At 41.4% G+C, this 26,394-nt stretch overlaps 1 protein-coding gene across 4 annotated transcripts in view; it reads right to left on the bottom strand.

The window, feature by feature from the left end:
- RCAN2 (regulator of calcineurin 2) overlaps window positions 1-26,394 on the bottom strand; it is a 277,416-nt gene that overhangs the window by 81,400 nt on the left and 169,622 nt on the right. Inside the window, exon 1 of one of the 4 annotated variants that reach the window (XM_037843608.1) lies at window positions 19,378-19,574. The exons of the other annotated variants lie outside the window; for them this stretch is intronic. Within the exon in view, the coding sequence (XP_037699536.1) occupies window positions 19,378-19,464 (87 nt within the window). The 5' untranslated portion in view covers window positions 19,465-19,574. Of the gene's footprint in view, window positions 1-19,377; window positions 19,575-26,394 lie in introns of those variants that run through there. 4 annotated transcript variants of the gene reach the window in all.

The raw sequence follows: 26,394 nt of genomic DNA, 5'->3' as shown, positions 1-26,394 counted from the left end.
AAGGGCAACCAGTTCAGGAATAGCTTGTGTCTAACCCTGTGGCTCCACACCCCTGTTTAGGGAAACAGCATTTTTAATTCATTATTTACTGAGTATCTACTGTATGCCAGGCATCGTGCTGGTGCTAGAGAAATAAACATGAAGACATGTCTCTGCCTTCAGAGACTTAGGGCTAGTGGAGGAGATGTTTAAAAACATGGACATATGTAGTACAGTGCAGGAAGAACAAAAATAGCGACAAACACAAAGCACTATGGAAACATAGAGGGGGAGGGCATGTGCTTTGGGGATCCACTAAGGCTCTTGCAGAAATCAAAGCCTTAGTGAGCTGAGGCTTCAAGGTTGAGTGGACATTAGTTAGAGAGTATGTACGAGGAAGGGATGAGGGAGGGAGAGGTCACGGTAGTGGTTGAGAATAATAGACCTCAAAGCTCAAATGTTCATGGTTCCAAAGGTGATGGAACTTCTTTATTGTTGTACCATTAATTCATTCAACCTATGTTTGTTGTACTCCCATTCTGTACCAAGATGGGAATTCAGCAGCAAATGAAACAGAAGAATTTCTGCTCTCATGAACCTTACACTCTAGTTGGGGGAGACAGATGATAAAAAAAATAAATAAATAAAATATATAATATATAGGAAAATTAGTATAATGGACAAGAACAGAACAGGAAACAGGGATAAGAAGTGCTTGGGGAACACACTGCAATGCTTAGGGTTTGAGTATCAACCTTGCTTTGGATCATCTCCTAATATTCTCTAATGGAAAACTTCCTCAAAGATGGTAGTAGCCAGTCTGTGACTTCAGAGGCTTTTTAAGCAAGCAGGAGGAAGGAAGGAAGGAAGGAAGCCTTCATGCATCACAGTAATGGTAATTACACTTTCCAATAAATCCTGTGAAAACCCTAAAGTAATTATCCAACAAATAAACAAACGAAAGACTCCTCAGCAGCAGGCATTGGGCAAAGGTGTTGGGGGCAGGCACAGAACAGTGACGGGGAGCACAGTTCTGAGCCAGGCCACAGCTCTGGGTGCCAGCCCTGCCACTTCCTGGCTGTGTGACTTGGGCAGTTCCTTAATCTCAAAGCCTCACTTTTCTCAACTGAGAAACAGGGACAATGATAACAGTACTTAATTCAAATGGGGTTGGGAAGATTCAGTGGGATGATATAGGCAAAACACTTACATACAAGTGCTGGCAAGCAGTAAACACGCAATACAACTTAACTGTTATTATTACAGCCAAGTATGGACTTTTGACATCTAATTATTGACATCCTTTATCCATGAGCCTAGTGGACATGAACTCTTAACTTAGGCAAATTGGCCTACTTTGCAGGACGAAATGTGAGAAGAAGTTTGGATTAGGTTGGGGGGAGGCATGTGTGGTTGGGTGAGGGTTGGGGTGCTCTTTCAGTAGAGTCTAAGGGGATAATGGGCCGAAAGTGGTGAAGCCCGGGACTGCTGGACGAAGGCGAGAGGGAAAGAGCAGCTGGCTGCTAATAGGAAGCATGGTGTAAGTCGGACAGGCACAGGGAAGGAGGAGAGAATGTCCAACCACGTTATATGAAGAGTAAGCTAGAGAACTGGGGGTTTAGTCTAGAGAAGAGAAGACTGGGAGTTGGGTAAGGACCTAATTTCTGTCTTCAAAGAACAGAAGTATTTTTGTGGCAAAGGAAAAGAAGACTTGCTCTGTTTGCTTGCAGAGCACACTGTAACTTGGACAAGTGAGTTGTCCAGAGTCACAGGAAAGCATTGAATAATAATGAAAACTGTTTCAGTAAGGAGTGAGGGCTCCAAGCCTGGAGGAGTTCAAGCAGAGGCTGGAAAGCTGGAGGGAGATGGCTGTGTTAATTAGGCCCTTGTCTCTAAAGTCCTTTCCGACTCTGAAATCCTGACTTAAAACCTCAAATGTAATGGGAACTGCTGGAGGCCACTGAGCTTGGGAATATAAACAGTAAAACAGAAATTCATCAATAGAAAAGGTTAGGGGGATGAGCCTGATGTTAAGAAGTTTGCAGAAGTGCAGTCAGAAGGTGATGATGACACAGTTCACAAAGACCATCCAAAACTACTCTCAAGAGGAGTTTTGACATTCAAGAGCTGAGGAAAGGGTGGCCTGGGAAGCTCAAGAGCCCTGCTCATGCATATTACTAGCAAGGGCAGATCTGTAACTTGAGCCCAGTTTTCTGACTTCTTATCCGGCATTCTTTGCTGTTCACCCTACTTGAATTTCAGTGTAGAATTAAGAAAAAGGGATGTAAAAATGGAAATATGGTTGTTTAAAGAACTGCAACAGCCTCTGACCACTATTCTTTGTCCTGATTCTCTCCCTTCTCCTCTCCAGGCTGGTCTCCTGAGGCACTGTCATCTTCCTAAATTATGGTTCTTAACACTCTGTTGTTTGTTTCCCCATGGCTCATGAAATTAATTGCAAATTCTCTGCCTGGTGCTCCAATTCATCCACCTCAAGGTCATGTGTAGCATGACCTAGCTTTCTTCTACAGCATTATATTCCATTACTCCCTGCACATACCTGCAACAGTACACACTGGTATACTGCATGCTGGTTATTAACCTATTTAAATATATCCATATTTGTTCCTAAAAAGTTGCTGCTCCCAAGTCGCCCAAGTCCCCTACGTACCCCCACCCCCACCCCGTGTTTTCCCAGATATCTCCTCAGTTAACATGTAGCGTAGCAGGGACTCAATTTCCAGCACTACAGCTAGAGTCTGAACCTTACCGATTGTTAAGTATTTTAATACCACACTGCATACATTGCCTTCCATCAATATAGTAGTCCTTGATTTTCCTGAATAAACCTTCTTACTTCTTTGCTTATGGACATACATTGTACCACACTTGGAACAATATCACTTAGTTATTTCTATCAAAAATGTTCCCATCCCAACGGTTCATTTAAAACCAGAGTTACAAATGCAAACCTCTACAGCTATGTTATACAAATGGGGAAGTAGCCAAGTGTAAGCAGGACGGAGTGGTGGGGATTGGAGGGTGCTTGCTCTGCTGAAAACGGCAGATCTAGCTCATCTTAAGCCAACTGTTGCCATGTGGGAAGGGAGACAGTGATGCTAGCTCTACCGATCTTTTAACAGAATCTGGGATATGGCTTTTAAATGTAAAATCTCCCTAATCTTTAAATGCTAGTAACTAATTTAATTTAATAAACAACACTCTTTAGGCAAAATAAAACACACCTATGGACCTAGCTCACAGGTGGTTATTCTGCAAATTCCAATCTAAAAATATTGCCTTTTAGATGAAGCTGGTCCTCATTCACCCAACTTTGAAAGGAGCCATGCTTCTCAGAAGCCCCATGTTACTGAGTTTGCATCTTTCTCATGGCACTTCTAATATTCAGCTCTGCTAAACTAAGATTTTTAAGTAAGGAGTTTCCCACCATTAGGGTGCTGCACAGACTTCCATTCATATTAGGTTCCTATGAACAGCTTTTGAAATTGGATTTAGTAGGAAAGATTTCATTTTGCTTAAATGTGAAGTCAGTGAAAGAGATTGATGGGTAAAGATGGATCTGGATTCCAAGCCTGGGTAATGGTGACAATTGCCTGGAATGACTATGTAGGCGGATCAAGCAGAAGGTTCAAGGGAAAGTTGAGGCATTCAGGGTAATTACATTGGGCTCACTCAGAATTAAAGAGCTTAAAGGACTTTTGAGTTTATTTCACTTCCATGCACAAGAAAGAAGCTGGAGCCAGAACATCATCAGGCATTCTTTATAAAATGTTTGTACTCAGGGCTTCTGTTCTATAACACAAATTAAAAGAATTGGATGAGAAGCATATACTGTCCCTGCCCAATAAACTCAGTGAAGAAACTTGGTTTTCCAACATTTATAAAAAAGAATAAATATTGATTTGTATTTCCTCCAAAGAAATCTCTTCTTGGTTGACCTAACAAAATCACTGCTTGCTTATCTTTCCCTAGTACTGGCTTTTAACAATTTTTGGTGTTTGCCACAGTGTTGAACCAAAGTAAGCAACTGATATCATCAATACTCATCAATATTGACAACCTCATAGGAGAACTTGACTAATGGTTATCATTTTTTGAAGACCAGAAAGACTTCATGGGTTTTTATTTCATTTTTTTACTAAAATGGATGATGTCCCGTGCAGGAATATTTCTCAGGAAATACGTAGATTTTTGAAAAGGACGTACAATTTTGTGGATATAGCGAACATGTGATCCTTAATATAGCAGAAGTGCTGTACCATCAACAGAGCTGAATCTCATTAGCAGATTCAGTTGAGTTTCTGGTATGTTCATCACCAAAGTTTAGAGATGAAAGGGGCAAGAAAAATAGCCATTTGTTGAGTGCCTACATGCTTTAAGAATATTCATATTCCATCCTTACAACAACCTGAAGATGGCATTACTATATCCACTTTACAGATGAGAGAACTTTGACTCAGAGATAAAGAAACCTTCCCAGGACTGCATAGCTAGTAAATGTTAGGGCAAAATTCCAGCCCAGACTGGTCTGGCTCCAAAACCCACTTCTTCTCCGTGCTGCCCACTGCCTCTCTAGAGAGCTTTCATTCCACTGGACAACCAGAGAGAGTAAATTGCCTACTATAAATCTCAGCAGCTTGAAGGCCTGCACCTACAGTTCCTGCCTTCTGGTGTAGCACTCTTTCCCTCTTCCCAAAGCCCAGGGCTGAATCATAAGCTCCTCTGCATCTACAGAGGATGGAGGAAGGCTGAAGACATCTTAGGTCCCACATGGGCAAACTCTTGCTGGCTTATTTTACATTATAACTCAAGCCACATCTAATGGTGCTGAGGGATCCAAATGATACTCTAGATCATACTAGAAATGGCCTTGTTATCTGTTAATAGAAATCTCTCAAATGGACAGAACTACCCCAGTGGATGGCAACAGTACACAAAGCGGGGTAAGTGTGTGGGTGTGCAGGGTGCTCAGTGAGCGTGGACATATGGCGAGAGTCAAGGCATGGAGTGGACTGGAGAAGCAGTCTGCTGGGCTTCTACTCAACCAGCTGACCTAGAAGGGGTAGCTAGATTGGAGAGTGCCCAGTACTTCATGCCTTTCAAACTCCAGATCAAAATTTACCCTTCTAATGAAATTGTGACAAACTTCTAAGACTGTATGTTTTGAGTACTCATTAATTCCTTCTGGGCCATTACTGGGCATACGTAAATTCCGGGTTTTGAATTCTCAAGTCATTCATTTAAAGATGCCTTTGTCACTTGTACTGCAAATTGTCAATAGCTTTCAATGTCCACTTTCTTCTTCTATTTATAATACAATCCTGATTTTTAGCTGGGCACAAGGCTGCCCAGGAAATAGGTCATATTTCTCAAGCTCTCTTGTAGCCACACGGGTGCAGATGCCCATGTTCTGTCCAGTTGAGTTTGAGAAGAAGTGAATCTGGAGCCTGCTCTAGGCAGAGGGACTTATGCCTTCCTCCTCCTCCTCCTCCATCCCACTGCCTAAAACAAGACCAGCAACAAACTCAAGCACCGTCAGTTCATTCCCTCATCCAATGCTGATTCAGCATCCACTAAATATAGACCACTATATTGGGGCAAAACTATTGGCATGATGGTGACAGTCAACTACAAGGACATGGTATCAACTTTTTCTTTCTCCTTGCTTTGTGTATGGTAAATTCAGGGAATTTTAGCACTTATGAAAATATTTCAGCAATAATATTAAGTTTTGTTCATTTTCATTTTTTGCTTGTGTATTTGCAATACCCAGGATATTCTAGGCCCAGCATTTGACACCATTGAATTTCTATTTCCAAGTTGTTAGAAATTTGAGGAGAGTTCAGAGCAGAATCTTTGGAAACAGGACATTTGTCTGTGATTGTAAGCCTATCTCCCTCTCCAACAGTCTAAGTAATTCCCTAGAGCAGAGGCCTGATTTTAGACTCCTGGCTCTAGAAAACAATCAATACATGCCTGCTGAAGTAAATGCGATTCCTGAACATCCTAGGGGTGGCTCTAAGACTATGCCCCCTCCCACAAAACCTAATGGAATGGCAAGCTAATGACAACCTCAAGATGGTTGCTTTTCTACGTTGACTTCTCTCTTTAAAAAGAAAAGTCAGAGGAACAACTAGAGAAAAATAAACAACTCAAAGATGGTTAGACTCTGCCACTGAGTCTCACAGACCCCCATCGTTTCTGGCTGGGATTTCTGCAGCCACCTCCTTCCTGCCCCCATCTTTGCAGTGTTACCTTTAGCACAGCCACATTTTACACTACAACCAGAGAGAACTTTCAGTCATAGCAGTCGTCTGATGGGTCACTGCCCTGCTTAAAATGCTTCCCATGGCCCAGCAGGATTGGACTTGAGTATAAGGTCCAGACTCCTACATGATGTGGCCTTGGCTTCTTAGAGTTCACTTTTCTCTCTCCCATTTCTGCTCCGATGTAGGGTACCCTCCTGTGCCAGTTGGAATATATTGTGTCCCCCAAACGCCATTATCTTTGATATAATCTTCTGTGGGCAGATGTTATCAGTTTTGATTAGATTTCTTTGAGTGTTTCTTTGAAGATGCACCCCACCCAACTGCAGGTGGTAACTCTGATGAGATAATTTCCATGAAGGCATGGCCCCACCCATTTAGGGTGGGCCTTGATCAGTGAAACTATATAAATGAGCTGATGGGCAGAGGCAACTCAGTGCAGCTGTGAGTGATGTTTTGAAGAGGAGCTACAGCCAAGAGGGACACTTTGAAGAAAGCACAGGAGCTGCAGATGAGAGACACTTTGAAGACGGCCATTGGAAGCAGACTCTTGCTCTGGAGAAGCTAAGAGAGGACAAATACCCCAAGTGCAACTAAGAGTGACATTTTTGAGGAACTACAGCCTAGAGAGGAATGTCCTGGGAGAAAGCCATTTTGAAACCAGAACTTTGGAGTGGACACCAGCCACGTGCCTTCCCAGCTAACAGAGGTTTTCCGGACATCATTGGCCATCCTCCAGTGAAGGTACCTGATTGCTGATGTGTTACCTTGGACACTTTATGGCCTTAAGACTGTAACTGTGTAACCAAATAAACCCCCTTTATAAAAGCCGATCCATTTCTGGTGTTTTGCATCCCAGCAGCATTAGCAAACTAGAACACCTCCCCTACCCCCATCTCCTCCTCACCTGGTGAACACGTACTTACCTATAAAGCTGCAACTCAAGCATTTTTTCTTTGGGGAGCCTTCCCTCATCACCCAGACTGCTCTCCTGTGAGCTTCTATAGTATGCTGGACTTACTCAAACCATGACACTGTCTAAACACTAAGTATCCATTAGGTAGTTTCACTCCTGTGCTAGTCTATGAACTCTTAGAGGGCAGGAGACGTGCCCCTCGGGACTGAATTTCCATGTGCTAAAGCAGTGCCTCCTACATACCAAGTGCTCCCTTGTGTTTGTTAAACGTGGAATGAATGGATGACGCCACACTAAGGCCATACAAAGGCATCAGTGATCACAGCTTCCATTTATTCACCACAGACATCCCAGTAGCCCTATAACTTAAATTTATATCTTATTTTTATAGAAGGGGAAAGTCATAAATAAGAGGTGGTGTACACCAAAGTCTTTCTGCCACCAAAGACCAAGTTGTTTTCTACTGTACCATATATCAAATTGCTTTGTGGTTCCACTTTCAAGAATTATGCAATAAGAATGTAGAGTACAAATGAGCAAACTTTAATCTCTCCTCTATTGATTGGATACATAATTTGGGAAACTCTTCTAACCTGAATTTGTCATTGAGAGAACAATGAACTAGCTCATAGAGGTGGCATGAAGAAACAATCACTGAATAGGGGTCAAGACTTCAGAGGTTAAATAAATGTTAATTGTTAACAATATGCTGAGTTATTTAAATTTGGAAGATTATTTTACTGAGCACTACAATGAATATAAAAGAGACCATCCACTATCCCTTTCATTAATAATTCAAACCTACTGCTTATTTACTTAGGCAATGAATAGTTTGGTATTATTTTAATATAACAGAATTGGTTACCACTTTTATGATTCAAGTTAAAAAGCAGTCAAGGATAGGTGTACATGGCAGAACAATGAATTTTTAGTGCAAGGTGCCCTTTAAGCAAAAGAGAAATTGAGCTCAGCTTGGGTAATTAATCTAATTTCCACCTATCTCCACAATTTTAAAGTAGAAATAGGAAGTGAAGGTCAATATTGAAAGCAATGCAATTATAGTTTAGCATTACTGTGGTGAAACTGGTCTATAACTCCATTTAAAATTCCTGCTCATGTATGTTTAAACATATTTTGAAGACTTGGGTTCTAAGCTCCACCTCTTTTTTTCTTTAATTGGCATCTTCCCCTAGAATCTCTATACACTGCCATGTATACCCATCTCTGAATGCCTATTAAAACTGACCTCGGATCTGGAACTCTAGACCATCTCCTTTCAATCAAGTGTTTTAACAGTAAGTTCTGGGCATGGAGAATTGGAGTCTCTCATTTGTTTGTTCCATACATATATACATATTTTCTTGTTTTTACTACATGCCAGTGATACAGCAGTGGACAGAGAAAAGCCCCTGTCCTCGTGAAGCTTACATTCTAGTGGATGGAGAGGGACCACGGACAAACGAAAAAGCACATAGTTTGTCAATTTAGGATTAGTGCAGTGATGGAAACCAAGATGGGGGAGGGACGGAGAGTGACCCGCAGGATGTGCTGTTTCAGATACGGTTGGCAAGAAAGGGCTCTAGCACAAGTGAGGAGCAAGCCAGGTAGATGCTGAGAGGAGGAGCATTCCAGGCAGAGGGCACGGCAGATGCCAGGCAGGAGGACACCGGGCATGTGCAGGGAGCAGGGTGTTTAGAGCTGGGTGAGAGCAGGGAAGACACACAGGAGAGGAGGTCTGCCAAGCAGTTGTAGCAAGGTCTGATCGAAAGTCTGCTGGACTTTGAGGACTTCATTCTGAGTGAGGTGGAACCTGAACCCCTGAATTCTGGTGATGGGGGAGGGGGAGGCTCTAAACCTGCCCAGGTGCTTCTCCGTCCTTCCATTAACTCGGTCAATATGAGCAACTTCCTTGGGGCTTCATCTCTCACCCTACTCAGTGGCTGCGGAGAGGGGATTCTTCCTGTTTATCCAGAACCCTCTTTTTTTTTTATTTATTAAATTCAGTTTTATTGAAATACATTCACACACCATACAATCATCCATGGTATACAAGCCACTGTCCACAGTATGATAACATAGTTATGCGTTCATCACCACAATCTATTTCTGAACATTTTCCTTACATCAGAAAGAATCAGAACAAGAATAAAAAATAAAAGTGAAAAAAGAACACCCAAATCATCCCCCATCCCACCCCATTTGTCCTTTAGTTTTTATCCCCATTCCTCCACTCATCCATACACTAGATAAAGGGGGTGTGATCCACAAGGTCTTCACAATCACACTGTCACCCCTTGTAATCTACACTATTATATAATTGTCTTCAGGAGTCCAGACTGCTGGGTTGGAGTTTGGTAGTTTCAGGTACTTACTTCTAGCTACAGAACCCTCTTTTTTTTTTTTTTTTTTTTTGCTGCCTCCTGCTACCCAGGGGGGCTGGGAAGAGACAAGAAAATCACAAACCGGAAAGAGACACAGCCGAGGTGAACCGTGGCCTCCCTGCTGTAATTCCTCACTCCCTTTTTGAGTTCATCGCTTCCGCCTCTATGATTTTGTGACCTCAAAGTGTTGTCAAGGTTAGGACACTGCTGCCCCTGTGCAAAGATCAGCTGAAAACTGTGGGGAAGAGTCCGATATAATTAAGGCCAGGTAAGGTAAAGCGCCCTGGCAGGAAAACCTCAAAACTCTGTATAAAGAAGCCACTAATAACAAATGATGATAAAGCTAACATTACTCGGGCACTTTCTGCATGCCAGTTGCTGTGTTAATTTTGTTATAGTCTCTAATCTTTAATGCTTTCAACCATCCCTACAAACCTTTGAGGTAGGCACTATTATCCCCTTCAATTTACAGTTGAGGAAATTTGGGCCCAGAAAGGTAAAGGCTCTTGTTCAAGGTCATACAATAAGTGGTCAAGCAGCCAAGTAGAGTTCTAACCAGGATGTCTGACTCTGGAAACTGAGCTTGCTTCCTTCTCACATGCCCTGTTAGCAAAGGAGGCCTCTTTAGAGGTCAAAACAGCGCCCTTCTTTTTGGGAGGAAAACACACTATATTTTTCCAGCTCTGAGTAAGGACAGAGCACAGGCTTTTGCATTTGGTGAAACTATTCATATCTATTTCACTAGAGCCTAATCTGGGCTTTGCTTAGGAAGGCACTCAATTCATAGCTGAAGGATGGATGTTCGGATGAATGAGTGAAGAGATAAAAGTGCTTTGTGTGGTGCCCAATGAATAGTAAGTGCTCAATACATTGTTGCTATTATTGAGTTTGCTCATTGCTTATGCATCGTGTTCCAGGAAAGGTGGCCTGAAATGATTTTGTTAGCCAATACGTAAATACACAGTGAAGTCATGGAAGATGAAATTGATTCTTCTAGAAGTACTATTAACGCAGGCTATAAAAATATACTGAGAGAGCTTGTGTTGTGTCATGAACAGAGCAATGGACTAGGAGACAGAGGCCTTCTTTCCAAATTTCCAAATTATATAAGACTCCGCTTTCTCCCAGGAGACCTCCAAGGTAAACAAGATCATACAACTCGTAAGGAGAAAACCCCAGCTTCATAATTCTTCATAGAGCACCCCTGACAGTCCACAGAAAATGCTCAGTGACATTAGGAAGGAGGTGGAGGTGTGATCTCGCTATTGGCAAGCCCCTGAGTTTTCCAACAGACTATTATTTTCCCAGTTACATGGCATAATTAGGTTTTGTGTGAATTAAAACAAATTTTAAAACTAAATCCAATACAGATCCTATGCACAGAATTGCCACAATACTAACCTAATCGAGAAAAGTAAAAATGATCTCAACTACGGATTTATGTAAAAGTAGTACCACCACTTCTGACAAGAAATATAAGACAAAAACAGTGTTTTGAATAACAGAAGAAATATTATCTATGAGTTCCTGTCTTATCCTCTAAGAGCCTACATTTTTTTTTTATCCTCAGCAAGTGATTAATGGCTTATTAATTAATCCTCAGGGATATTTCAGTAGTGGAAAGAGTAAAACAGACCAGTTTGAGTCCCAGTTTTGCCAATTAATAGCTGTGTGATCTTGCACAAAAATTTAACTTCTCTGAAAATCAGGAATCCATCTGTATTGAGGCAGATAAAAAGATGACTTAGGCTATTATGGGAACACTTATAAGTGTTTAGCGAATGGGAAGACTTTGTTTTTATACCTTCTTAAATCACCCTTCTTGATATCATCTAATATTGATTCATGGAAATAAACATTTCTAAGGGCTTGCATTAGTGACCATGGGGGGTGGTCTAATGCTCCACTCAGTAAATGGTCCCCCAAGTCAAATATTTAGGGCACAACATGAAAATTATTTACATATTCCTATGGAACATCAGAGATGGAAAAATATCTTCTAGCTAAGCAGCAAACTATGCCATTTTAGGGACAAAGAGCATATTAAGGAAGATGATGTTTCAAGGGATGAAAATTGGTCCACACCCAATCTAACAGAGAAGGATAGGTTGGCTAAAGTCATCTTTCTGGAAGCCGAAGGGTCAAAATCTTTTTGTAAATTTTTGAAAAATGTTCAGAGCTGGTATATTAGATTCTGGAAAGAGAAATTTTACTACTAGACTCTTAGGATGGAAATATCCCTTCAATATGTAACAATAACAAAGTAAAGGCAATGAATTTCTTGATTTTTTCCCAGAGGAATTGTTTGGCAATTATTTAGCTTCTGTTCAACTTTTCGGCCAACAGCCTTCTTCAGGAACCTTCTTCGTTCTCTCATCTGCCCAGAGATGGTTAAGAGCATGCTGTGTTTAACAGCTAGATGAGTAAGTCATTGTAAGATTGTTAATGCTTCCAGAAAATCCTTCCAGAGTCATCTATCATCTATCTATACACATGCAAATATGTAAAGCATACACGCATGCATATTTAGTGTGTGTTTGAAGATACACACACACACACCAAACACACATACACACATACATTTTATATTCCCCCTTTAGGTGAGTATCTGGGAAAAATATATAAATACACACACATATATAGTATATATACATACATATAAAAACCTACCTATAGTGTGGGCATGTGTTCATGTGTGTGTGTTTTCTCCATATATACTTACTCAAAACGGAAAATGAAAGCACGTATTTTGAATAATCTTTAGGGTCAGTCTAACTTGGTGGGCATTTTATCCTCAAATACTTTTAAGATAAATTCTCCACTCTACAAAAAGAAAGTAACTTTGTTTGAAATCCTCATTAAATTATCTCCACTGTATTTTTAAGTTGCATTTTGCAGTCAGCTTAGATTCAGAGCTGGTAAGGGATATGGTTCCTTTATCTAAAGAAATTCTGGGTCAGGCTTGGGTTGGAGAGTTTGTGACCTCCTTGGAAAGCTGTGCTATTCCCCATTCACCACGAAGTTGTGATGCTTATTAAACTTAGCACCTAAACATGTAAAGTAATAATAAATGTTTCAGGTATCATTTTCTTTTTTATATGTCAATTTTCAGCTTTGTCAGAAAGTGCTAAAACAGACCATTATAAATTATTGGTTTATGTACTCAAATAGAATCATAAGGAGACAAATGGGTACTCTCTGAGTTTCACAATTTTAATGAAGATGCTGTTTTTAAAAAATGAACCTGACACTCAGGTTGTAGGTAGCAACTGTTGGTGTCTCAATTGCTATCCAATCTTTAAAATATCTTTTAAATAGATAAGGTTTTAATTGACTTTCATGCTTAACAAGTCACTAGTTCAATACTATCTTAACATGACAGGCAGCTGAGAAATTTGCCTGTTAACCTTCTCAGGAAACATCTCTCTCTTGCATAAAATAATTTCTTCTCACTCTGTGAAAGATATTTGCTGCCTTCCTCAGAGGCAAGAAAATTCCCTAGAATGCACATTTAGGAATATTAAGTTAATTAACATCTAACTTTCAGTTTTGCACTAACTCATTTATTTGCAGAATGGCCTCAGTTCTAGTCCATTTTATTAACAGAGAAAGAGCAAGATTTTGTTTTGCCAGAGGCTTAGAATTGGTTCTTTCCCTTCCCATCCCCACCCCCACTCCCCTTTGTTTTTTCTAAACAAAAGGTTGTCTGAGATGGGTAACAATATTATTTAACATTACAGTCACTGAATGGGGACTGGGGAGTTTCTGACAACATTTTGTTTACCAACATTACCATGAATTCCTTTAGAAAGTTTCAGTTTCTGAGAATTAAAATACATGCAGGTGCACAACTTAACTCTTCTAAGCTGCTGAATAAAACATGATGCTTTTTGATTTTGGAAGTTTCTGAAAGAGCTTTAGAGTTGGGTAGATGTTGGGGTCATGGCTGTGGCTAGATTCTCACCTCAGCACTGCATTTGCAAAAAGTGTAATACCCCTGACACACACCCACATTTCTCTTCCAAATAAATCCCCGATATCTATGTATCCCTTTGTGCCTGTGGTCTCCAAAGCAGAGTGCAGACAGTGTCACATCCGACCCTGCCCTAACCTTCTCCTCCCACCACACCCACCAAATAAAACAAGTAATTTCAAATTTCTTGTGGTTCAAATGATAAACAGAAGAGAGTTTGCTACAGTAAGTGGACTCCATGTGCTGGTCTTAACACACATAATAGCGAGACAAAAACAGACTGTGACTCAGTTATGTTGTACTGCTGTGGTAAAAGGAAAACAAAAGACACAAAGCCATATAGCATCTTTCTCAGCATGACTTATCATCGGTGCACAAGAGTAAGAGACTTGCCCAAGGTCACTTTTTTGGTGGCGAGGGAGAGATTCTTAAAACCAGAGGAGACAAAGTAGGACTTCTGAGTGACCTTAAAAAGGCCAAGGCCTTTCAGAAAGGGAAAGGTAAGGCCTAACACAATCTTGAGATTCCAAGCATATGAAGAGTTATAATGTTGACAAAAAACTGCTGCTCATATGCTAGCCTCCCCCGAGAGAGCTGATGGGCTTAAAATGGAGTATGAAGGAATTCGGTTAAGTACAATTTTCTGAAGAAGAGCACCCTTATATAACACCAATGTGAATTATGGAATGAGACAGTGACAGCCTTAGTAGGTCACTGAATGAATGGAGTTGGAAACAGGTTAAATGTGGGGCTCAATAGGAACAGATCAGATCAGACGGCCTCTGTGCCAGTTTGAATATACTGTGTCCCCCAAACGCCATTATCTTTGATGTAATCTTGTGGGGGTAGACGTTATCAGTGTTGATTAGATTGTAATTCTTTGAGTGATTCCATGGAAATGCACCCCACCCAACTGTAGGTGATAACTCTGATGAGATAATTTCCATGGAGGCATGGCCCCACCCATTCAGGGTGAGCCTTGATCATTGGAGCCATATAAATGAGCTGATGGGCAGAGGGAACTCAGTGCAGCTGTGAGTGATGTTTTGAAGAGGAGCTACAGCCAAGAGGGACACTTTGAAAAAAGCAGAGGAGCTGCAGATGAGAGACAGCTTGAAGACAGCCGTTCAAAGCAGACTCTTGCTCTGGAGAAGCTAAGAGAGGACAAATACCCCAAGTGCAACTAAGAGTGACATTTTTGAGGAACCACAGCCTAGAGAAAAATGTCCTGGGAGAAAGCCATTTTGAAACCAGAACTTTGGAGCAGACACCAGCCATGTGCCTTCCCAGCTAACAGAAGTTTTCTGGACACCATTGGCCATCTTCCAGTGAAGGTACCCAATTGTTGATGCTTTACCTTGGACACTTTATGGCCTTAAGACTGTAACTGTGTAGCCAAATAACCCCCCTTTTATAAAAGCCAATCCATCTCTGGTGTTTCGCATTCTGTCAGCATTAGCAAACTAGAACAGCCTCTCTTTGCATCTGCTGTTCTGTGTAGCTGGAATGCTTTTCCCTCAGACCTGCACATGGCTCTCTCACTCCCTTCATTGCAATCTCTAATAGACATTGGAAAAATGACATTTAATAAACCGTCACCTCCCCACAGATGCTTCGCCTCCATGCCCTCACTCTGCTCATTTTAGCCCTTATCAGTGCCTGAAATTATAGCATACGTTCATGTCCTGGTTGACTGTTGGCCTCCCATGTTGGAATGTACCCTCCATGAGGGCAGGGAATTTTCTGCCTTGTCCATCTCCTAGTGCACGGAGCAATGCCTGGTGAGAGGTGGTTGCTTCACATACATGATTTTGAATGAATGCAGAAATCTCTGAAGCCTGAAGGGTCTTTGAGACATCTGTACTTTTAGAAAACCTGCATGTTTCCTCCCTGTTCTACCAAGCAGAAGGGAGTTGTGTGAAATCTTATGTCCTATGGATGCTGGTGGAGAGAATGATGGCTCCCTGGGACGTGAATCAGGAGGCTTCCAGACCTCAGAGGATGTATCGCTCCTTCTGTATGGGAACCACCACTGCAGAGAGAGGGCAGCCCCTGGAAGGAGTCAGGCAACTCTTCTCTGGGCAGCTTCTGCAGCTCTGAGAAGGTGATCCACGACTGCCAGCAGTGGGCAGGATTGTTTACTGTCACCTCTGAATCAGGTGGAGGTACTGCAGCTGTAGTCGAGTGGTCAAAAAGGGTTGAGTGAGCCTCAAAATTTCTGACAGCTGAGAGATACTACTTCAGTGTGTACATCAAGTCTTCATTTGGGGATAGGGAGCAAACTGTTTAAGCAGAGATTAGCAGCTCTAGGTGATTCTCAGCTGACTTCACCTGTCCCACAGTTGCCTAGAAGAGTCAGGACACACTGTCTGTATGTGAGAATCACCTGGGGGAGCTTTTACAAAATACTTATGCCTGGCCTCCATTCAGACCAAATAAGTGAGAAGTTCTGGGTGTGGGACTTGGGTGTTGGCAATATTTTTAAAGCTCTCCAGGGAATATCAAAGTACAAACAGGTTTAAGAACCACTGGACTCAAGAGAAATATACATTTCATCTCCAATCTTGGATCCCTTTCATTTTTCCCAAGGGTTTGGCTCCCTGTGGAGAGGGAAAACTATTTTCAGAAACATGAGAAGAATACTGGAGAAAGTCAAACCTGCACACTCACACACACACGAACTTCACAGTTCATCCTATCATTTTCCTTCTATCGAAGGCTGCCAATTTCATCTCTCTGAGCACTGTTATGCCATAAGTAGACAGCTAAATTTACAACACTACCAGTGAAATTTCCTGAGAAGACAAATATGGTGGAATTCTTTTGCCTGAAATCCTCCTCTTTTTCGTACTATTGCTCTAGCAGCTTTGGCAAAATTTAGGAAATTGGCGGCCAAAGGGCTCCAATGCAACCAACTGATCTCTGCTATTGAACCACTAGGGATGAGGCTAAATCCCCACAAGACACTGGATTTCATACATCCCCACCCTCTTCAGCTAAGCCACAGCTCTTGCGGAGGGTTCCTGCTTGTTGCATCTCCCTGGTGTGGCTGATTTTCCACTGGGTCTGCTTGTAGAAAGGGAGGGTTTGTGCAAGCTGGATGCAGCAGGTGAGGCAGACCCTCGCCAGGTGCATCCCTTTTCTCCGACAGTAAATATTAACATTTTCCAAGAAAGGAAAATGCATCTGTTATTTTGGCAATTAAAAAAGAATAAAGTTACCTTTGGGGAAATTTTGTTTGCTACCTAGAACTTTACATTTGAACCTCTCATGTCAATGAGCAATGCTCACTTTTGAACAAGAAGCATATAAATTTTTTCAAAACATCTCTTTGGGCTGCCTTAATTGGTTCTTTTTAACATGCACAAACTAGATCTCTGCCTGAAAGTTATGTCCTTGCTTTACATTAATTGTCTGAGGTAAAAGACCATGCTTCCTAGGTTGCTAGGTTGTGGGGGTACGTGTATGTTGGGGTCGGGGTAGGGGTGGGTGGGACGGAAAACATTTTCTGTGCCTGGATTATCACTGAAAACTGAGTTGGAGTTAGGACATTCCAATAAACTGGAAAAGTAACCCATGGTTTTCAGAAAATGTCTAAAAAGATGACAATAAAGATGACAGTAATGGTGACAGCTAACACTTATTGAGTACTGAATATGTGCCAGGGCCTGTGCTAATTATTTTACATGTATAATTTTCTTTAATCCTCCGACCAAACCAATGAGGTAGGAACCCTTATTAGCCCCATAATGCACATGAGAAAACTGAGGCACAGAAAGGTTAGGTAAGTTGCCCAAAAGACTCAAATTCATTATTGCAATTTAAGCAATAAGGACATATAACACATCTTCCCAGAAAAATCCCATAAATTTCTGACAGCATCAGCTGCTTCATAATCTGGCCCTGATCTACCTCCCTCCCCCTTTCTCTCTAATCTCTCATAGAGAGCCTACTGCAGTCAAATGGACTGACTCACTTGACTGCAAATTGGCATGTCTTCCCATTTCCCTGCCTTTGTTTGTATCACCCCACCCCATGCCTTCCCTCTTAGGGTTCAAAATGTACACATCTTCAAGCTCAAGTCTCACTTTCTCCATGTAGCTGTCTCAACCACTTCAGTACAACCAGCTGTAAGAACTTTGTTTCCCCTTAAACCCACAAAACACTTACTGTCTTTAAGAAACATCAGCCATGTAGTATTTTTATGTCTACGTAACAGATACATACGTCATACAAGCATTTTAAACTCCTAGAGGACACTGCGTTTTCTGATATAATGCCTGGCACATCACAAGTCCCTAACGAATATTTTCTTACTACTAGTTCTTGGACCCAAAAGTTTAGATTATCATATGACCTTCACAGGGCAAACATGTCAACAGAACTGTTGCGAACAGAAGGGAGCTGTGGAGTTACACTCCTTGTACGCTTAATTCTGTTCCAGAGGTTGCTGGAAGAGGTCTCCCAGTTACAAACACTGGACTTCCAATTATCTTTACACAGGTGTGGCTTTACAGACTGTGGAGAGCTTATGACAGGTTCGTCTTAACGGAACTTACGGGGAGCTCATGGCAGGTACAACTGGCAGGACCACAAGGCTCTGCATACACGTTCCAAGTTCTGGTTGCAACTCTAGTCAGTGCCGAACTATTATATTCGTATTTGCTAAACCTTAATGTGACAGGTGGTAGAGACTTCCAATGCACTAGCATAAGAATGGATAACCACAGTGCCACACATTTAAAATATGCAGGACCGAAAAACCAGACTCTTGAATCCATTTCAAGAGTGTCAGAAACTGCAATGTTGAATGACAGAGCCTCCTGCTGGTAACACATAAATCCTTGCCTGTGAGGCACTGGGGTGTCACCAGCACACCCCTCATTAAAGAATTCAGGGCCTTTCTTTAAAGATTCAAGGCATGGATGAAAATGATTATGCAATGCAATTCCTTTTTTCTTTTTCTTCTCCCTATCACACAAGGAACAACTGCCTTTGTGTGTGTGAACTGTTTAAATAAGAAGCTTCTGCTAGTTCTCATATTCAATATGAAAGAAGAAACTAAAATTCACATTTTACTAGTATGGAATCTTTTCATAATATAAAACCAAATGGAGAAAGATAAGAGAATGATTCTCATCAAAGGACAATTACCCATGACAATTAAATAATTGCTGCAGACAGTGAGGACCAGCATGGAATACTAAGTCTTAAGAAACAAAATTTATTTATGCTTGAACTTTCCTTATGGATAAATACTCAAGCAAAATGACTTGCTTCCTTTCCCTGACAAAGAAAATTCAGGCAGAGGCTCTCCAACTTCAATTTCCAGAGAGCTGGAGATTCAAACTGCCATCTGTAGAACAGCTTTTGTTCAATTTGAAGGCCACATTGCTGCATATTTAAGTGACATTCCATGAGGCGGTTACTGCCCCATTCTTAGGGTATCCCGGATGTGATGTTTATTATGTGTGCTTTCTTAGTTTAATCATTGATTCAAAACCCCTTTCAACGTTAAGTACTGGCAAATTCTCCTGATTGACACATATACGATACAGGAATACAAAAACATGTCTACTGTGAAAGGGATGACCGGGGATCACCTAATAGAAAAGACAAAAAACAAAACAAAACAAAACAGACTATGCATTTAAAAATAGCATGCCCCATCCCTATTCTAACTTATTCTAATTAATGCAGCCATGCACTCACCACATGCATTTCTAGCAGGGACCATGAACCGAAAACTATTAAACAAAGTCTTATTTCCTTAAGCTAAAAAGGCTTTACCAAGAAGCTTCAGTAACAGCAATGATGAAAAATACGATCGCAGGTGCATACCTTAACCTCCTGATTGGTGAAAACCTCGACATCCACCACACAGGCAACCAGAGTGGAAACATCACAGTCCATGCTAGGGGCTGGCATTCCCCCTTCTGAATTTGCAATAAAGAGTTCGGCAACCTCAGAGTTGGGAGTTACGGAAAGAACCTCCAAGGGGATATTGCTGGGGCCAGGCCGGCTGCTGTTGTGCTGAGGGTCGGCCGGAGGCGCGGGCACCTGGAACCTGCTCCTGCTGCACTCAGTCTGCCGCGTCTGAGGCAGCACGGCAGAGTAACGAATGGCCCGGCTCTCTCATGGCAATGACATCACCGCAAAGACTGACACAAGCTGAAGCTATTTTTTTTTTCTCCCAAGCCTTTTATCTCTAGGCAGTGCAGTGGAGCAAATTGAACATGATTATGTGCTAAATCTGAACTCAGACTAAATCAATTCAGGCAGCGTTAGCTAGGAACTGAGTCATAGCCGTTGTTTCAGCCGACTGCTTGGGTTTGCAGAAAGCAGGGGGGCAAATCTGACACCAGAGGCTCTGCTTTGTCGGGGGGAAATAATTCTGCAGTTGAGCTTCCCGAGGTTAAGGTTTGACAATTTTCTGCCTCAGAGATGAGCAGGAAGTTGAGGCATTTTGTAAATTGCTTGGCTCAGTTAATTGCCCTGTGCCACTTGGAGCAGGAACATATGCTCCGGGCATCCTAATGTATAACGGGCACCAGCTGAATAGAAATCCATTCTTGGAGTGACTAAAGAGCTGGTCGTCCATCATTTAGGCAGCCTGGTAAGAGCAGATAATTAGAGGCTTGTGAAATTCTATTTGAGGCACATAAGTGCAGACCAGTAACTCTAAAAGCACCCTTCCGAACTCGGGATTTCAGGCTGTCTCCAAGGTCATTCAAACCAAAAGCAGTTCGCGGAAAGGAGTTCTAGCAAATATCTTATGCGGGGACAGATGGCAGGGTCTAATGGGAAAACACATTCATGTGGGTCATTGTCAGAGCCTCTGGGCTCTCTTTTTCCTGGGGACCTTGAGCACATCCCTTTGCTTTCTCATCCTCTTCTCCTAATTGTGAATCCCTGAAGGGTAGGGCTGTGGACAATTCCCCTTTATGTCTTCAGCCTTTAGCAGAGTGCCTGGTTCCAGAATATGACATTTGTTTAATGAATAAACCAACTAAACAGGACTAGCCTTCTTTCACAATAGGAGTGAGCAAAGGAAAAAAAAAAAAAAAATATATATATATATATATATATGTATACATACATATATATATATGCATACACATATATATATATATCAGATTGGTTTTAATTTTATCATTTGTTATAAAAGTCCCATTAGAACTCACTAGCATTCTAGCAGGATCTACTCCAGTAGCGGTGCCGTTGCATCTTCAGTGACCACTGGAGCATCATGATTTTTAACAGATTGAAGCTTTTCTAACACATGATTGGATACAGTGTTCCAATTTTACATGCAGATGAAAAAGGTAACACTTCAGACTGAAGGCAGAACTTTTGTGGTTGATCCTCATTAGACTACATGCGAGCTTAGTGTTCCCCTTCAACAAGGCATTAGCCATGCTAAATGTAATCAGTCCACAAATATAGATATTTAGACTGATGAAATTATGTGATTGTGTATTCATGTGGCACTTACTATGTTGTCTAGGCACTGTGAATAGAAAGTCATATATACAGATACATAATCCAACTCACACTTAATGAATGATAACTATGTGCAAAGCTCTGTGCCAGATGCTCTTAAGGATAAAAAGACAAATAAGTAACAGTCACTATCCTCAAGGGGCTTAAAATCCAGGGGAGGAAATTCACCACCTATTCAACAAGGCAGTGGTGATGGTGGCTGATGAGGTACAGAGAGCATTTGGTGGGAGAACTGAGGACGGAGCAATGGATGCTGAAGGGAGCTGTGGCAGATGAGCTCCAGGTAGAACAAGACTCCTGCCCTGACCTTGAAGCATGGGTAAGACTTTGGCAGAAAGGAGTGGGGAGAGCCCTCCAGGTAGGGGAAGCAGTTGAGAAAGACCCAGGTGAAAGAAAGGATAGGGTATTTGGGAGAAAGGCACATTCAGGGCTTAAATTTGACAAGATCCTGTGGTGGGCAGGTAGCAGCAGGAGCCCTGTGGTGGTTTGAAGCTGTATGGCCCCCACAAAGACATATTCTTAAATCTAATCCATTCCTGTGGGTGTGAACCCATTGTAAGTAGGACCTTTTGATGAGGCTACTTTAGTTAGTGAGTGACCCACCTCAGTCAGGATGGGTCTTAATCCTATTACTGGAGTCCTTTATAAGAGAATGAAATTCAGACAAAGAGAGAGAAAGCCACAGAAGCAAGAAGCTGAAATCAATGAAATATAGAAGAGAAGGGAGTGACCAGCAGATTCCACCGTGTGCATTGCCATGTGGCAGAGGAGTCTAGGATCACTGGCAGCTGATCTTCAGGGAGAAAGCATCACCTTGATGATGCCTTGATTTGCACATTTTCCTGGCCTCAAAACTGTGAGCGAATACAGTCCCATTGTTTAACCAGACCCATTTCCTGGTATTTGCTTTGAGCAGCCTAGGAAACTAAAACAAGCCAGATGGTGCAAAGTCCTTAGGGCCATTGGTTTGGTCAACCACAGAGGGTCAGCCAAAGTTTTTGAGAAGGTAAACATGGTCTAAACATATATGGATATATAAATATAGCTAAAAGTGCAAAATATATACAGAGATGAATATGATTTTGAATGCCATCGACATTAAGAGGTAAAACAAAGAAATGGCTATTTTCTTTTATTAGAAAAGTTGTAGGTTTATAGAAAATACCCCATTATTAACACCTTGAATTAATGTGGTATATTTGTTACAACTGATGAAAGAATATTATTATAATCATATTAACTATACTCCACGGTTTACATTAGGGTTCTCTGTGCTGTACATTCCTATGTTTTTTTTATTCTTTTTTTTTTTTTTTTTAATATGCCATAGTATATCCTAAGATTCACTTTTTAAGGTTTCTTAGCAAGGCCATGCTGGTAAGTGTTTAACAATAGGCTCTCTGAAAAGAAAAGCCCTGACTTGTAGTGTTTGCTGAGTTCTGGGTGTAAATATTCCCATTATGGTTGATTTCAAGCAACCAATGTGATGTCACTGGACACAATATTGGAAAGAGATACGCACAATCCGTTTGTGTGGGCAGTCTGATCTGCTTCCAGTTCACACCTCTGTTTCATGGTCATGATAAATGCTACAGCGAAAAAGTGATAGTTCATCCACAGAGGTGAAGTATAGGATATGTCCAGAGCTATGTATGCAACAGACCAGCAGGAGTAACTCACTCTAACCCATGTTCCATTTCCCTAAAGGACTCTGTGAATTATTTGTCACTTTCTGTTCAGAAAAGAGCTATAAAGGATACACATGTGTTATTTCAAGAAAACGAGCCCTGCTGTGGTGAGCTTTGGTAAGAGGATATTAGTCTATCCAGGAAGTAGAGTCCCACTCAAAATTGTAAAATATGTAGTTTGTTTTTTCTGATGGATCCTCAGTTTCCTCTTTCTGATTTGTTTCTGCCCTAGAGATTCCTTCCTGCTCCTCAAGCACTCATTAACCAAATGCTCTCCTCCTTTAAAATATCTTTTCAAGGACACAGCTCTCAACTCATTGATATTAGCATAAATGACCGATAACTCATAGTATTATCCATCACAAAAGAATCTGGTATTTTAACAGAGGCTAAAACTTGATATTGAGTAAATTGTGTTCTAAGGTTGGAATTATAGACACCAAGAGCAGATGGTTTCTGGGACAAAGGAACTTTTCAGTGACCCTGAAATAAAATCACTGAGGTTTTAGTAGGTAGGTTTAATTGGCTATACAATGCAGTCATTTTCCTATAGGCTAGAGCCCCTAGGGGGGTACCCTCTTAAAATAGCATCCCATTTCTCTAGAGAGAATGTACTTTTTTATAGCAGGGGGATGCCTGGCAGCCTTGAGGGTGACAGGGGTGTCTGAGCACCCTCAGTGATGACCACAGTGGCCTCCATGCCTAGTCCCTGCCTCCTTTCCCATCTCTTTCCATCCCATTCTCCGTTTCACTCTCCATGGCCCAGCCTACTAACCTTCCTGGTGTCCCGAACAACGCCAAGCTCTCTGTCATCTCAGGGCCTTTGCACTTACTATTCTCACTGTTTGAAAATATCCAGATCTCCTCATGGCTGGCTCTTTCTTATCTTCCAGCTCTCAACTCAAATGTCACCTCCTTAGAGAAGTCTGCCCTGCTCACCCAAAATAAAATGTGTTCACATGCACACACACACACACACACACACACACACACACACACAGAAGGCTCAATAACTATCCCAGCATCTTCATTTTAGTTTTCTTCATAGCACTTTTCACTATCTGAAATTACCCTGCTCATTTATTTTTTTACTTGTTTATTGATTTTCTCCCCAGCTAGAATTTAATCTTCATGAAAGCAGAGTTGTTGCCTGTTCTGTATCCTTCATTGTTTTTAGAAGTTAAAAATGTGTTGGACACCAAAGAGGTACTCTAAATATCTGAAGTATATGTGGACACCTAAATGAATGAACCTTCAAAGTCAAATAGATGGACTCAAACCAAAGGAGATGCTGTCTGATCTAGGAACAGGGAATGATCACCTATGACACCAGGGTGTGAGTCTAGCATCACCCCCAAAGCTGGATGGCTGAGCCTTGGCATAGCTTTGCTCATGAATGCCTTTCCCAGCCAAAGTGCCCAGAAAATCTTAGGTTCTATCCAAACCTGCTCTTCAAAGACTCACCACACTGAGGAAGTGGACACAGCATGACACAGACCCCTTAGGTGTCCTTGCCTCTCAGGCCAGGCAGTTCTCTAAGGGGCTAACAGCCATACACATGCACTCACCATCAGCTAGGCAGCAAGGCATGTGTACCTTCCAATCCCAGAGGTGGCTGTGGCAGCAGCAGTCAAGTCTGTTTTGCTAATGAGCCTAGAAATTTCCATTACAGCTATGGATTATCAAAGGCTTTGCTCTTCTGTACATCCTCACGGATCTCTTAAGTGTTCATTATAGAAAAATCCAAACAGTCAGAAGCAGAGAGAAGAAAATAATGAGCTCTCATGTACACCCATCACTGAGGTTCAAGAATAATTATGTTGTGGCCAGTCTTGCTTCCACTCTACCAGTGGTTCTCAGACCAAAAGCATCAGCATCACTTGGAACTTGATAAAAAGGTAAATCCCTTTGGATGTATTATGTCCCCCAAAAAGCCATGTTCTTTGATGCAATCTTGGGAGCCAGATTATTAGTGTTGATTAGGTTGGAATCCTTTGAGTGTTTCCATGGAGATGTGACTCAATCAACTGTGAGTGAACCATTTGATTGGGTAATTTCCATGGAGATATGGACCCTACCCATTCAGGGTGGCTCTTAATTAAATCATTGGAGTCCTATATAAAAAGCTCAGACAGCTCACTGATGCAGCCTAGAGAGGAACATCCTGGGAGAAAGCCATTTTGAAATCAGAAATCCAGAGCAGATGACAGCCACATGCCTTCCCAGCTAACAGAGGTTTTTGGACGCCATTGGCCATCCTCCAGTGAAGGTACCTGATTGTTGATGCCTTACCTTGGATACTTTGTGGCCTTAAGACTGTAACTGTGTAACCAAATAAATCTCCTTTACAAAAGACAAGACATTTCTGGTATTTTGCATAACAGCAGCATTAGCAAACCAGAACAGGTCTCAACCAAGATCTCAATCAGAAACTCTAGAAAAGGAGGCACCAGTATCTGTATATCAACAAGCCTTCCCAGATATTCTGATATAAGCTAAAGACCGAAAACCACTGCTCTATGTTCCCACCCTTTCCACACTCACTCCAGAGTATTTTGGCATCAAATACTTTCATTCTGTAAATATTTCAATATATATTTGTAAAATATGGAGACTCTTTTTTGAAATCCCAATGCCTATCATCACACACCCCAAAAAGGAAGAACAATTCCTTAATATCATCAAATATCCTGTAACTGTCCTTATTTCCCCAACAGAATGACAAATATTCTTTTCCCTTCCCTCCTGTCCTGTGCCTTCTCTTCCTTCTTTACTTTCTTTATGTAAGAGTTTCTTTAAAATGGAATCCAAACAAGGGTTGTACATTGAGGGTGCTTACTATGTCTTGTATGCCTCTTTTAATCTACAGAGTCCTCCTCCAGCTCTTCTTCTTTTCTTCATTGTAATTTGTAGTTGTTGATGATGAAACCATGTTATTTGTCCTTTAGAATTTCTCCCAGTCTGCATTTTCATGATGGACTCTATGTCGTGTCATTTAACCTGTTCCTCTGTTGCCTGTAGGTCCTGTTAGTTCGGCTCAGAGGCTCGAAAGATTCAGGTTTGGCAAGACTTCTTCACAGATGATGTTGTGTACCTCCCTCAGGGGGTACATGATGCCCAGTTCTCTCTCTTTTGTGATATTAACAGCCTCTCATGCTCAACGCCAAGCTTCATTCATTAAGAATTGCAAAATGATGTATTCCTTCTTGATTTATTCATAGAATACTTCCATTAGGAGTAACTACTTCTCATCTATTATTTAGTTACCCTGAGCTAATTTTGTAAGAAAAGCAAAATAAGTGTTTGATCCTTTTCCTTTATTAGCTAGTTTTCAAAATGAGTTGCTTGTTTCCCTAGTATTCTTCAAAGAGGATAAGGTTTGTTTTGTTTTGTTTTGTTTTTTAAGTATCATATGAATTCATGGATTAAACATACTTGATGGCTTTCAATCCATTGCAGTTTTATCTTGATGCTCAAATTGCCCATCTTTGGCTAGTGGGAGTCTAATCCGGTTGGCTCCTGTGTCTTTTGACACAATCCCAGTAATCTTGATGGCTACCTCGCCTTCTGGTATGACAAAATATTCTAGGCTCATCTTCTCCATTTCCTGCCCCAGATGAGGAATCAGCCATTTCTCCACGGATCTCTATTTCCATTTAGTAAGTAT

This window comes from Choloepus didactylus, chromosome 7, assembly GCF_015220235.1.
Source record: "Choloepus didactylus isolate mChoDid1 chromosome 7, mChoDid1.pri, whole genome shotgun sequence".
In the NCBI taxonomy this organism is placed as follows: Eukaryota; Metazoa; Chordata; class Mammalia; order Pilosa; family Megalonychidae; genus Choloepus; species Choloepus didactylus.
The sequence above is the reverse complement of the archived record's forward strand: the minus strand, read 5'-3'. Positions and strand labels throughout refer to the sequence as shown.